General features: G+C 62.6%; 1 protein-coding gene across 7 annotated transcripts in view; it reads right to left on the reverse strand.

The window, feature by feature from the left end:
- CYTH1 (cytohesin 1) overlaps positions 1 to 12,085 on the reverse strand; it is a 51,714-nt gene continuing 39,629 nt past the window's right edge. For 4 of the 7 annotated variants that reach the window (XM_081110351.1, XM_081110350.1, XM_081110353.1 and 1 more), the window contains 9 exons: positions 11,958 to 12,076; positions 11,291 to 11,371; positions 10,263 to 10,375; positions 9,512 to 9,660; positions 9,106 to 9,217; positions 4,565 to 4,641; positions 3,550 to 3,621; positions 2,960 to 3,114; positions 1 to 1,299 (listed from right to left, as the gene is read on the reverse strand). In XM_081110351.1, coding sequence (XP_080966477.1) covers positions 1,221 to 1,299; positions 2,960 to 3,114; positions 3,550 to 3,621; positions 4,565 to 4,641; positions 9,106 to 9,217; positions 9,512 to 9,660; positions 10,263 to 10,375; positions 11,291 to 11,371; positions 11,958 to 12,076 — 957 coding nt within the window. In that variant the 3' untranslated portion in view covers positions 1 to 1,220. The remainder of the gene's footprint in view (positions 1,300 to 2,959; positions 3,115 to 3,549; positions 3,622 to 4,564; positions 4,642 to 9,105; positions 9,218 to 9,511; positions 9,661 to 10,262; positions 10,376 to 11,290; positions 11,372 to 11,957; positions 12,077 to 12,085) is intronic. The other 3 variants (XM_081110352.1, XM_081110355.1, XM_081110356.1) reach the window with 1 other exon arrangement.

The raw sequence follows: 12,085 nt of genomic DNA on the forward strand, positions 1-12,085 counted from the left end.
TGGGCAGACTGGAGTTTATTTGCTGTACTTCCTTGGCGCTAGTTTACAAAGAAAAAACCCAACCAAACAAAAACAATTGGAATAATAATTATAATTCTTTAAAAACCCTGTCAACAGCTTTCAGTCATTTCTTTATATTTTATATTTTGACAAACTTTTTTTAAACAAATACAAAATAATCTGAAAGGAGAAAAACTGTACATGATAATTTACACCCCCGATAAATAGACTCACACTGACGCCGGCAGGGGAGGGCTGCGGCCCCCAGGAGGCCTGGGCTTCGCGCTCGGCCTGGGCCTTCACGGGCTCCCGCGTAAAAGCACCTGAAGCCACTCCAGGGAGGACCTGTCCCAAGGGGACGGCCCCACCCCCCACCCCCCTCGCTCCCACCAGCCCCTTTTCCGAAAGCGAATTCCAGAGATGTGAGCGCCCTCCCATCGGGCCTGCAGGCGACAGGAGCCGGTCCCTGAGAGAAGCAGGGCCAGGCTGCTCCAGCCCTTCACCCCACAGGCCGGAGGGCGGGCCCCTCCCTGTCAGAAGGGACAGCGAGGCCACAGCACAGGCCGCCTGCCCGCCCTGCTACCCTGCCCTGCGGGCTGACCAGGGAGGAGGTGTGCGCAGGACGGCGCACCCGGGGGAAGCAGAGCCACTGGGCCTGCCGGTCACCGGGCTCTGTGGCCGCCAGTTTGGTTATTCGGATTCAGCGCAGAAAAACGCGTTCTGTCCTAAAGCCCAGGCGTGGGTGCCAAGGGACGAGCAGCGGAGTATCTGGCACGTTCTCCCGCTCAGCACTCCTGGTGCCTGGGACACACCCAGACGGGGCGCCAGGGTCACGTCCCTGCTGCTCTGCCGCCGGCCCAGGGCCCCCACCTGCCCGACGGGCAGGAAGCACGTGGACAGCTCTGCTTCACCTTTTTCTTTAAAAACAAAAACAAAAATATACTTTATAGGACGTGGCTTCTCTTCCATGCGCTTTCTCGACGTGTAACACTCGGCAGAGGCACGGTCCTGAGCGGGGCTGGAGGCTTCCTCCCGGGAAACCCCGAGCGGCAGTGTCCCGGGCTCGGCCGCGGCCGCTGAGCGGAGACCGCGTGGGGCTCTGCACGGAGCTCCTTCTTCCCGGAGAGAAGCTCGGCCCCTCTGCCCGCGGCCCGCCCGCCGGCTCCCACTGGAAACCACCGGCGAGGCTGAAGCAGGAGGCAGGGCGGCCCCGCCCGCGCTCAGTGTCTCTTGGTGGAGGACACTTTCTTCTTCCGCGCGGCCAGCATCTCGTAGAAGGGGTCCCTGCTGATGGCTGCCCTGGAACAGAAAGGGGGCGGAGAGGCTGAGGGAGGGCGAGGGCCCCTGTGCCCGCGCCCTGCCTGTTCAGGGCCCGCCCGCTGTGTCCGCACGACAGCTAAGGGACACGTGGTGCAGGCGATGAGCCAGCGGGGCGCTCCCAGGGCCGGACGGGGCGCATTCTCCCAGCTGTGCTCTAACTCGGGCAGACAAGCGTGTGGCTCAGTCCCATGATGGCAGCTGGCATCCGTCAGGGCAGTGACGCTGCGACCCAGCCAGCCCAGCTGCACAGGGCGGCCAGGTCTGCCCCGCGTCTATTTACATGTGTTTATTGATTTCGGAGAGGAAGGGAGAGAGAGAGACATCAATGATGAGAGAATCGTCAATCAGCTGCCTCCTGCACACCCCGCACTGGGGACTGAGCCAGTGACCGGGCCTGTGTCCTGACCAGGAATGGAACCATGACCTGGTTCCTAGGTCAATGCTCAACCACTGAGCCACGCTGGCCGGGCCCAGGTCACTCTGAGTGCCTGCACTACTCGCTCCATAACCCGGGCCCGGCACTGGGCCCAGGACCGGAGGGGCCGCACGAGTGCCTGCCGAGCCGCTCTCATGTTCCTCATTTTCCAGGCCGAGCTGGTTGTGCTCGGAAGGGCTGAATCTGAACTCGCTTTTCCAGAGAAGCGGCGGCCATGTGCCGACTGCTCTGGGGCAGCTCCCAGCCCCGGGCCCACCGGCTCTGCCCTGACCGGTAAGTGCCAGCTCCTGCGAGCAGGGCCGTTCACCAGCGACACTGTGTCGTGAGCCATGTCCCTAGGCCTCCTTGGGGACGCCAGAACGGGCAGTGCCTGCAGCGTGTCCTGAGGGGACCTCCGAGGTTAGAGGGGTGTCGTTTGCTCACAGCTGGCTAGCCCGCATGGCGCTGGCTTTAGTGGAGATGCCGCCAAAAGGGCAAAGACTACAGAGCATCAGACCTCCGGACAGGCGGCCTCGCGGACAACGCCCCTCCCATCGGACCCGGCAAGGACTTCGGGCCTCCTCGGGCCTCGAGTCAGTGTGGCCTCCCTGGTCTCCGGGGGAGTCAGAGGCCGTCACAGGGAGACGCTCAGGGAGCACTTGGGGCACAGCTGACGGACGAGGTGCGGGGGGGAGAGCGAGGCGAGGCCGTGCACAGGAGGCAGCAGCTCGCATGGGGGCACGGCAGCACCCTAACAGGCTTCGCAGGCAGAACGGGGAGCAAGCCTGTCCTGTGATCACCTCTCCTGCCGGCAGAAACGTGAGTGAGCTGTCCCCGCCCCCGCCCCCCCGCCCCCCCCCCCCCCCCCGCCCGCAGCTCCGTCTGCACTGGCGCAGGAGCCTGGGCACCCCGCCCCCCCAGCTATGGGGCTTCAGGCCAACATAGCCTGATGGGCCTGTTTCCTCATCTGTAAATGGGACTCAGAAATGACAAAACACAACCCCTATCACCAGAGCTGCCACCGTGAAGACGAGACCTGCTGCCGAAGACCTGAGAAGACCAGCCCCAAGAAGGGCTCCTGGCCCCGCCCGCCCGCGGCCTGCTCCCTGTGGGCTGGGAGGTCGCCTGGGAAAGCCAGGTCCGAGTGCTGGGACCCAGGAAAGTGACCTGTGGCTTCAGAGCCAGGAACACGCGGGCGGGAAAGCAGGCGGGTGCAGGCGCTACCTGATGCGTCTGATCCACTCCTCCTTCTCCTCGGGCGTCGGGGCGGAGATGCGGTACACGGTGTGGTTGCCCTCCACCACGCGCCCGTCCGCCTCCGTCTTGCAGGCCTTGATGACCTGGTCCTTACTGTCCGGGATGTACAGCTCGAAGCAGTTCTGCAACCAGAGCGGTGGTCTAAGCGATGCTGAGCACGCAGCAATGACCGTGCCCCGAGCCTCCACGCAGGCCCACAACAGGCCGCGCTGGTCCTGGGGCGGCGTGGCTGCTGAGACTGCAGGCTGCGTCTAACCAGGCCCCTGGGCAGACCCCCCCAGACAAGCAGCTCTATGGGTGCCTGGACGAAGGCGGAGCCAGCAGCAAGGCCACGACGTCCGAGGCCCACCTCTCCCGCCAGGCCGCCAACCGAGTGCCGCTCAGCAGGTGGAAGAACCAAGAAGTTACTGAGGCCTCGGCTTTGGCCTGAACACTAAATCCAAGGCACGCAGTCTCTTCCGATGCGTCTTTTACGTGACCTCGGCACTGCCTTTCTCTGTGAAGAGCTGCGCCACGCCCCCCCACCCCCCCCACCCCCGCTCACCGCAGGTACTCACTGGCTTCTTGGAGTCCTCCACCTCCCGGATGCTCAGGTTCTCCAGCGGGATGATCCCCCGGGGCTCCTTGTCCTGCGGGGGTTGGGAGCTTAGCCTCGGTGGGCAACACCTGGCTCCACACACCCCCGTGGGCCTTCTCCCACCTTCTCCTGCCTCAGCTGGGCCCACATCGATGCTCACTCAAGGACAGGGTCAGAAACCCCATGGGCGCCGTCTCAGCACCCCACCTGAGTCCCCATCACCAGAGGCCCCAGCAAAGAGCACGCTCAGGGCTCCAACAGATCCCGCAGGAGCCGTGGCTGGCCCTCAGTGGGAAGAGGCGGCGCTTTACATGGAACACGCGTGCCTCTGCCTGCCCTGCTCCTCATTCGGGCCTCAGTGCTGGAGTCCGAGGAGCCCCAGTGCCAGGGCTAGCTGTCCCGGGGCATTATCGGCTCATCACCGCCTCTCCCCAAACAGAGAGCGAGCGCCTCGTGACAACTCACCCAGGACCCACACGGGCACCTCAAAGTCCTGCCCAGGACACAGCAACCTTGTTGCCCCCTCTCTGGCCCTCCTGCTGGGAGGAGCTAGTGATCCCACAAGTACCTACATACAGCCAGACAGCCAGACAGGTGACACACAGCCAGCCAGACAACTCCACACAGACAGACAGACAGATGACACACAGCCAGCCAGCCAGCCAGACAGCTCCACACAGACAGACAGACAGGTGACACACAGACAGCTCCACACAGACAGGTGACACACAGCCAGACAGACAGCTCCACACAGACAGACAGGTGACACACAGCCAGACAGACAGCTCCACACAGACAGACAGACAGATAGGTGACACACAGTCAGACAGACAGCTCCACACAGACAGACAAGGTGACAGTCAGACAGACAGCTCCACACAGACAGACAGACAGGTGACACACAGACAGACAGCTCCACACAGACAGACAGGTGACACACAGCCAGACAGACAGCTGACAGCCTGGCCCAGGCACAGGCGCCAGTGGCAGCTCACCGTCGTGTACTCAAAGTAGTACAGGCAGTTGTCGGTCAGGATGAACCAGCGGCGTTTCCAGGTCTTTACCCGACCACCTGAGAACAAGAAGAGACGCGTGTGGGACGGGAGGCGCCGGGCAGGGCAGCCCGCAGCACGCAGCCCCCTCCGGGCGAGGAGGAAGCGAGGGCAGGGCCCAGGGGACACGGAGACCATGGCAAGGCTGACATCGGTGACAAGACAGAGCCAGACAGAAGCGCCTTTCACGAGTGCAAGTGTGTGGTACAAGCACAGCAAGCAAGCGAGGCGGCGCCCGAGATGAGGCCAGGACAGCGATGAGGATGAGCACGGGGTGGGGAGGGGGCCGGGATGCGAGGGCGCGCCACGCAGGTCTGACTGGGGCTGGGAGCTTCTCTCACACAAAACGAGGGGAGAGGGCCAGCCCGTCCGCGATCAGCCCCGCATGGAGCTGCTGCATCAGAGGGGAGGGACGGGGAGGAGGACTTCATCCCGTCGCCAGGGAACCAGCTCTCCTGGACGTGGGACCACACCTTCCTGGGGCCATGAACCCACTACCTCCCGCCTCCAGACCAGTGTCCTCACTGGGGACGCCCAGAGTCCTGTCTCGGGGGGCTCCCGGCAGCAGGGCGTGCTCACAGGAGACTTGCAGCAACAAGCAGACGGCCTCCTGAGCACCGAGTGCAGCTGCGAGCTGGGGGGCACCCTTGTCCTCAGCTAGAAACACGCAAGTAGCCCGACGTCCTGGGGAGGTGGCCGGGAGACTGGCCTGGCTGCGTGGACAAGCCCTCCTGCCTCGGTCACGACCACGACCATCCTTTTCGCTCCACTTGATGTAAGTTGAGGGAAAGCTCGCTGCGCGTGAGCCTACACCATGACCCAGAGGCCTCAGTGCCGACACGCGTGGCTCTCTAAGTGCGCGTCCTGTGGGCGGCACAGGCTCTGTCCGCCAGCTCGTCACTACGGAGCGCAGAGCATAGCTTCCCGAGTCTGCACAGAAGGCGAGGGCCTCCGTGTGCAGCCAGTGTGCCCTGCTCTCTCCTCCCTCCTTGCAGAGAGACGGGGGTTTGGGTGGAGTGCTTCCCACAAGGAGGTGCCTGCGGGTGAAGAAAGCCTGCAGCATAGGTCCCTGTGCAGGGTGGGCTCTGCGTGGGGCCTGAGCTCCCTCCAGGGAGGAAGGGGGGAGGGAGGGGGGAGGGCTGACCACTGGCACCAAGGTCTGAATGGCACAGCCTCGGCCAGGGGCAGGATTGGCCACCCGCCCTGTGCTGGGTCGGGCAGGCTGGCCCCTCCCCACAGCGGTGCAGGTACGTGAGCGCGGGCCTCTGGTGCCGAAGGCGAGGGTGAGGGGCGTGGATGGAGATGTGACATGCACGTGGGAATGGGAAGACTGGGCAGACCGAAGGCGTGAGGAAGGGAAGACACGGATTTCCTTAGAACTGGAGCCATTTGGATGTAAAAAGGGCCCCTGCCCATCTTGGGGTCCGAGAACTCAGCTCTTCTGCCTCTTGGGCCTCCATCCCCACACAGGGCTCCGCACCCAGGACACCTGGCCCCTCGCTGCTGACCATGCACTTCCCTCGCGGGACCCCCGGGACTTGGGGCTCAGGAGGCCATGGGAGGTCAAGGCCAGAGGGAAGGGGAGTCTAGTAGCAAAAGCAAAGCTGGGCGCCCTCCCCGACAGAAAGGCCGGCCGTTCCCTGAGCACCTGCGGCGTCACAGACTGCCCGGCAGCTCCACTGCGTCCCGGGGGGACACTGCGTGGGAAGAGCAGAGTGGGACAAGCAGACAGGTCAGTGCGCACCTAGGACAGTCCCTGTGGAACTCACAGGGCCACACCGCTCACAGTCCCGCCCGAGGGGAGGCAGAGGCAGCTGCCAGTCCCCAACGCTGTCATACGTCACTGCTTGGTGGCTCTTTCTCTGGGTGGCTCTGCCACGTCGAGCTGAGCCGACGCCTGAGGAGCTCCTTGCCTGGGAAAAGCACGTTCCCCAAACCAGCACGTGCAGAGGGACCCCGACAACTAAGGCCGATCTGGGGTGTTTAATGACGACTCGTTGAAAAAAAGGAGGGAGAAAAACAAGACAAAAAACAGAGCCAAACCCGGCCGGCGTGGCTCAGTGGCTGAGAGTCGACCTATGAATCAGGTCACCAGCTCGATCCCCAGTCAGCACACAGGCCTGGGTTGTGGGCTGGATCACCAGTGCGGAGCGTGCAGGAGGCAGCTCATCAGTGATTCTCTCTCATCGTTGATGTTTCTATCTCTCTCTCCTTTCCCTTCCTCTCTCTGAAATCAATACGTACATATTTTAAAAAATATTTTAATAATAAAAATATAAAAAACAGAGCCAAGGTTGGAATGCCCTCCCCGACACCTAGGACTTGAGCAAAGGGGCGTCCGGGCGTCCTGGTTCTGTCTCCGTTCAGTCTCCCTGGGCGTCGTCCTGCGTTTAGGAACCACATCCCCAGGTGCCTCTGGCACAGCGGACGGAGCCCGGTTCTGGGCGTCGGACGCCCCTCTCCACTGTGGGGGTGACTTTCTCAGCAAGGGCGCTGGGATCCCACCACACAGCCCTGCGTGGCCAAGGAGGAGCCGGGGTCCCCTGGCTTCTCGCACTGCCGCCCCAGGGCAGCGACTGCCCCTGGCGCCTCCCTGCCTGGCCACCGGGGCCACTCCTCAACGGGACCGGACCTGCCCAGTTCCCCAGGGACTGTACGAGAAGTTAGAAGCAGCATTAACACTACCACCAGCAACTAAAACAGGCCACCGAGTAACAAAGCCAGAGGCTGCAGCAGTCACAGCGCCGGGCAGAGCGCGAGCAGGGCGAGGGGTTACATACCTCCTGGAGTTTGGGGCAAGGAAAAGGAGCCAAAACCATGGAAACATACAAACGAGGGAGAAAAGAAAATTAAAACAAAGAAATCAAATCCACCTCCTTAGTGCAACGTATTAGTCATTCACGACTGCTGGGGGAGGGGCACGGGGCGCGGGGCTGGGGGCAAACATGGCCCCCGGCGTGCTGCTGCCTGGCCACGCCCCATGGGAAAGGGGGATCCCAGGCATTGCCGAAACCTGCCCCCACGGGCCCCCAATCAGCTCTCAGGAAGCGGCCGCAGACGGGGCCCAGCACTCCCGGCAGAGTGAGGAGACGAGGGGGTGGACTTCCCTCAGCGGGTGGCACTGCTTAGTGTGTGAGAACGCACACGCGGACCCATGCATGCTCGTGTGCGTGTGTACACAAGAGTGCACGTTCTGCGGCGATCCGGACACACACCACGCCAGGCAGCTGTGAAGCCCCGAGGACGGGGTGCTGGGGCTTTGGGGAAGGAACGCAGCGACCCAACAAGTGAGACCACGCTTCAACTGTTCTTTTTAAAAAACACGGGGAGTCTCGTGCATCTGCGTGTCCTGGTACAAGCACCGAGGCGACCCTTTGCTGATCTGATCTCGGCCTCGCTGGCCACGCTGGCCACGCTAGCTCCCTGGCCCGCATCAGCGCTGACACAAACCCTGCTGGAGGGACGTACGTGCAGATGCGTGTGCCGTTCCCTTCCCAGCAGCCCCCTTTACACCCGAGCCACGTGGCGCGGAGGGCGCAGAGCGGCGTGGCTGCCTCTGTGGTCGGTAAGCGAGAGCCTGAACCTCAAGGACCCCCTGGCTAGAGGTGGACGGAGCGCTGGCTGAGTCGGGAGCCCAGGACTCCCCCAGCTTCGGGAGCGCACGGGCGAGTCATTAGGCACAAACACGGGCTGGGCTTTCAGAGGAAATGGAGGCCCTGCCACTGTCCCGCCGGCCAGCGCTCCCAGGTGGGTCAGCAGCGGCTGAGCGACTTTGACTTCCCGCCTCCCGGGCAGCTGCAATGGGGAGCAGGACCCGCTACCGACGCCCTGACAGTGTGGGGCCTGGGCTTGCCAAGGCTGAGGCAGAACAGAGCACTCCCAGCAGCCAAACCCTGGCCTCGCCCCTCAGGCTCCTCTGGGCTCTGGACGGTTGATGGAAGCCCCTCCCTTCTCCCTTCTGGTCACTCAGCCCCTCCCGGGCCACGTCTCGCCATCGAGCGCACGGGCGCCCCAGGGAGGAGGAGTAACTTGTTTTCTGCATGGAGGGCATTAGCGTGGCTGGGTTGGGGGTGCTGCGGGGTGCACGCAGCCGGGCCGAGGTTCGCCATGCACACGCCCGTGAGCCAGATGCAGAGCATGATGATGCTGGGGGTGCGGGGTGCACGTGTGTGATGGGAAGTAGAGATGGACGCAGCTGGCCACCGCCAGTGAGCGAGAGGGGGCGGGGAAGAGGAAGGACCGGGCGCGTGGGGTGCAAATGCACGCGGCTGTTTCATGGAGAGGGAAGTCCCCCCACACTCGGGTGTCCCCTTGGGCACTGACTGGCTTCCATTTCCTTCTGGAGGTGGGTTTCGTGGTAACAGTATGGATGCCTCCCGAAGGCCCGCCACAGCGCCTCCGTGAGCACCCGAGTTCCCACACTCGTGCACGCATGTGCGCGCGCCCTCACAGGGCCGAGTCGGGGCTGAGCGGAGGGTCCTCACCGAGCTTCAGGAGCCAGCCCTCGCGGTCCGGGTTGAAGAAGGTGTGAGTGAGGTCGTTCCCATCGTCCTCCGGGATTTTGAAGGGCTCGTTTTTGATGCTCTCGTAGAGGTTCTGGGAGAGACAGCGCCGCTTGCCTCTGGTTCTAGAAACACTCCCTCCCTCCTCTTGCCTCACCCCCACCAGCACCCTGCACCCGAGGCCACACGCCTCTGGGCAACAAGAACAGAAGAAACAGCTCCTGCCTCGGGCGACTCCGGAGACAAAAAAAGGACGAGCCTCAGGCCAGCCCAGGAGGAGAGAAAGCAGCATGCGCCAGCTTCCCGTCCATAAACCACCGTCCTGGCCCCTGGCTGGGCCTCCCACGGCTCCTCTCAGCGCGAGGACACGCCCCCGACGGGCACTCACCCGGAGCAGCTCCTCGGGCAGGTCCCCGCCGTCGTTGATGCCGCGGTTCATGGCGATGAACCTCTCCACTGTGGGCTTGTCTTTGACGTTGGGGTTGTGCAGGCTGGTGTTCAGCATGATGATGGCGAACGAGAGGACATAGCACGTGTCTAGAGAAGCGGAGAGGCGCTCAGAAGTGCCCAGGAGGAGCAGGGCATGCGGTGGCGTTGAGGCCGGGACACGGTGGTGCCTGGCACTGGGTACTGGGCAGCTGGGCCGCCCCGGGAGAGCCAGGCGACAGTGTCCAGAACTCAAAGGGCCCCCTTTCTCAGACCGTAAAGGACAGCACCCTGCAGAGCACCGGGAGAACCACACCCCGCGCCAAAGAGAATCCGTATCGATCTCCCCCGCTTGGCGGGCGCACACTGCATTTACTCCCGTCTACACGGCCCTCCGCGGTGACACATGGCCAGTGTCCTCACTGAGCCACGCTGTGGCTAAACTGGAATTAAAACAGGCACGTAGTTTGAGTCCCGATCTCATTAGCATTTTCCTATGTCAATTAAGAACTTTTAAAACATGATTTTTAAGTGACATAACTGAGAGAGACCACAATTTATATGCCTCCTCCCTGTGGCTGGGTTTCTGGGGGGTTTGCTACTTTTTCCTGCTGCAAACGCCCCCTCATCGACGTGCTCAGGCAGGCGCCCGCCCTCTCTGCGAAGGCCCGAGCGCCGAGAGGAGCCCGCAGGCCGCCGCGCCGGCCGCCTACCCGTGGACTGGAACACGCCGGGGTTGCACTGGCAGTAGCGCTGGGCGAACGCCTCCATCATCCGGTCGATCTTCTGAGCCTCTCCCGGCAGCCGGAAGCTCCACAGGAACTGCCTGCGGGAGGGAGACGCTGTCACGGGCGGGGGCACCTTCCCTTCCCCGGGACCTTCCTCCCGAGGCCCAGGGACACGTGCGGGGCCCAGGGACACGTGCGGGGCGAGGCTCCCAACAGTGACGGCTCGGGCACCAATGCGCCGTCACACATCACTGTGTCCCGGGCACAGGCGCGGTGCGCGAGAAGCAGTGAACACCAGCACCTCCCTATGAAGAGGGGCTGTCCTAAGAACCACACACGGACTGACACACGGCCAGGGCTCTCGTAGGTGAGCCCGGCTTCCGGAGCACGGGGGGCGGGGGTGCAGCCAGACTCTCCCGCCCCTCACGGTGGCCCCTTGGAGCCAAGACCCATGGCCACAGGCTGACCTGTCCGCTCAGAGACAGCACAGGAAGTGAGGCACACAGCCCCCACGCAGGGAGAACACCCGCGGTAATTTCTCGGAGAGCACAAACGAGCAGGTTCAGGAAAAATGAAAGTTTACTTTTCTTTTTCTAAAATGAGGGGCACAGGTACCTACTTCCTATTCCAAGGCTAAATTAAAGTGTTTTCTAAACTAAAAATTGGGAAAGACTTCAAATTTTAAATACACGTCAATCTCCAGGAAGAATATTAACTGAGGAACCTGAGGGAAGGTTTTGCAAAGTTTGCCCTCAGAACACAACGTGGTTCCCTCACTTCCACCATCATCCCAGTCACCGCCCGCAGAGGGCATCTCTTAGGGCACTTCTGGGTTCCCACAAGCCCAGCACTGCCATTTCCCCACCCGGGAGGCAGTGCCACCCTACAGGGCCACCCGGGAGGCAGTGCCACCCCACAGGGCCACCCGGGAGGCAGTGCCACCCCACAGGGCCACCTGGGAGGCGGAGCTGAGACTTGGCCCCGCTTCCAGGCATCGCCTGGCCTGCACTCACCGCAGCGCTTGGACCAGGTTCAGGTCGGTGAACTCGTGTAAGCCCACAAATGCGTGGAGAACCTGGATGTTAAACTCGTCTCTATCAAGAAAAACAAGACATGGGGTGGGGGAGGAGGGGGGTGGGGAAAGCAGGTGTCAGACCCTGGAGTCCAAGGGCGTCCCATCCCCCCCCCAGCCGGGCAGTTTCCTTGCCCCTGAGTTCTGCCTCCTATGAGCTCAGGAGCAGCAACTGGGCCAGGGAGGAGGCACCGCCTCCTCTGCCCACTGCATGAGCGGACGAGGCACCCTCACACCAGCTGCTGCCCCCAGGGCCACGCCCCTCAGCTCGTGAGAATGCTACTGCTTCAGGGCAAACTGCCATCAAGAGCCCAGCATTCTCAGCCAGACAGTGTGGTTCAGTGGTTGAGAGTCGACCCATGAACCAAGAGGTCACTGGTTCGATTCCAGGTCAGGGCACAGGCCCGTTTCGGGCTCCATCCCCAGTGTGGGGTGTGCAGGAGGCAGCCGATGGACATCTTGCTCATCGCTCATCGATGTTTCTATCTCTCCCTCTCCCTTCCTCTCTCTCTAAAATCAGTAATAAAACAACCTGTGAAAAGAGAAGCCAGCATTCTGAGGCTTTCCGTGTGACTCGGCCTCCAGCTCCCGCCGCGCCCTGGCCTCACCTCTCCCCCAGGTAGTCGCCGATGGCCGTCTTGTTGAGCCCCTCGCCTTTGTACAGGAACTGGGCGATGTCCTCACAGGTGTTCTTCAGCAGCTCGTTCTCTATCAAGAACTGGATCCCCTAAAAACG

This window comes from Myotis nattereri (genome assembly GCF_964212035.1).
Source record: "Myotis nattereri genome assembly, chromosome: 16".
Taxonomy (NCBI): Eukaryota; Metazoa; Chordata; class Mammalia; order Chiroptera; family Vespertilionidae; genus Myotis; species Myotis nattereri.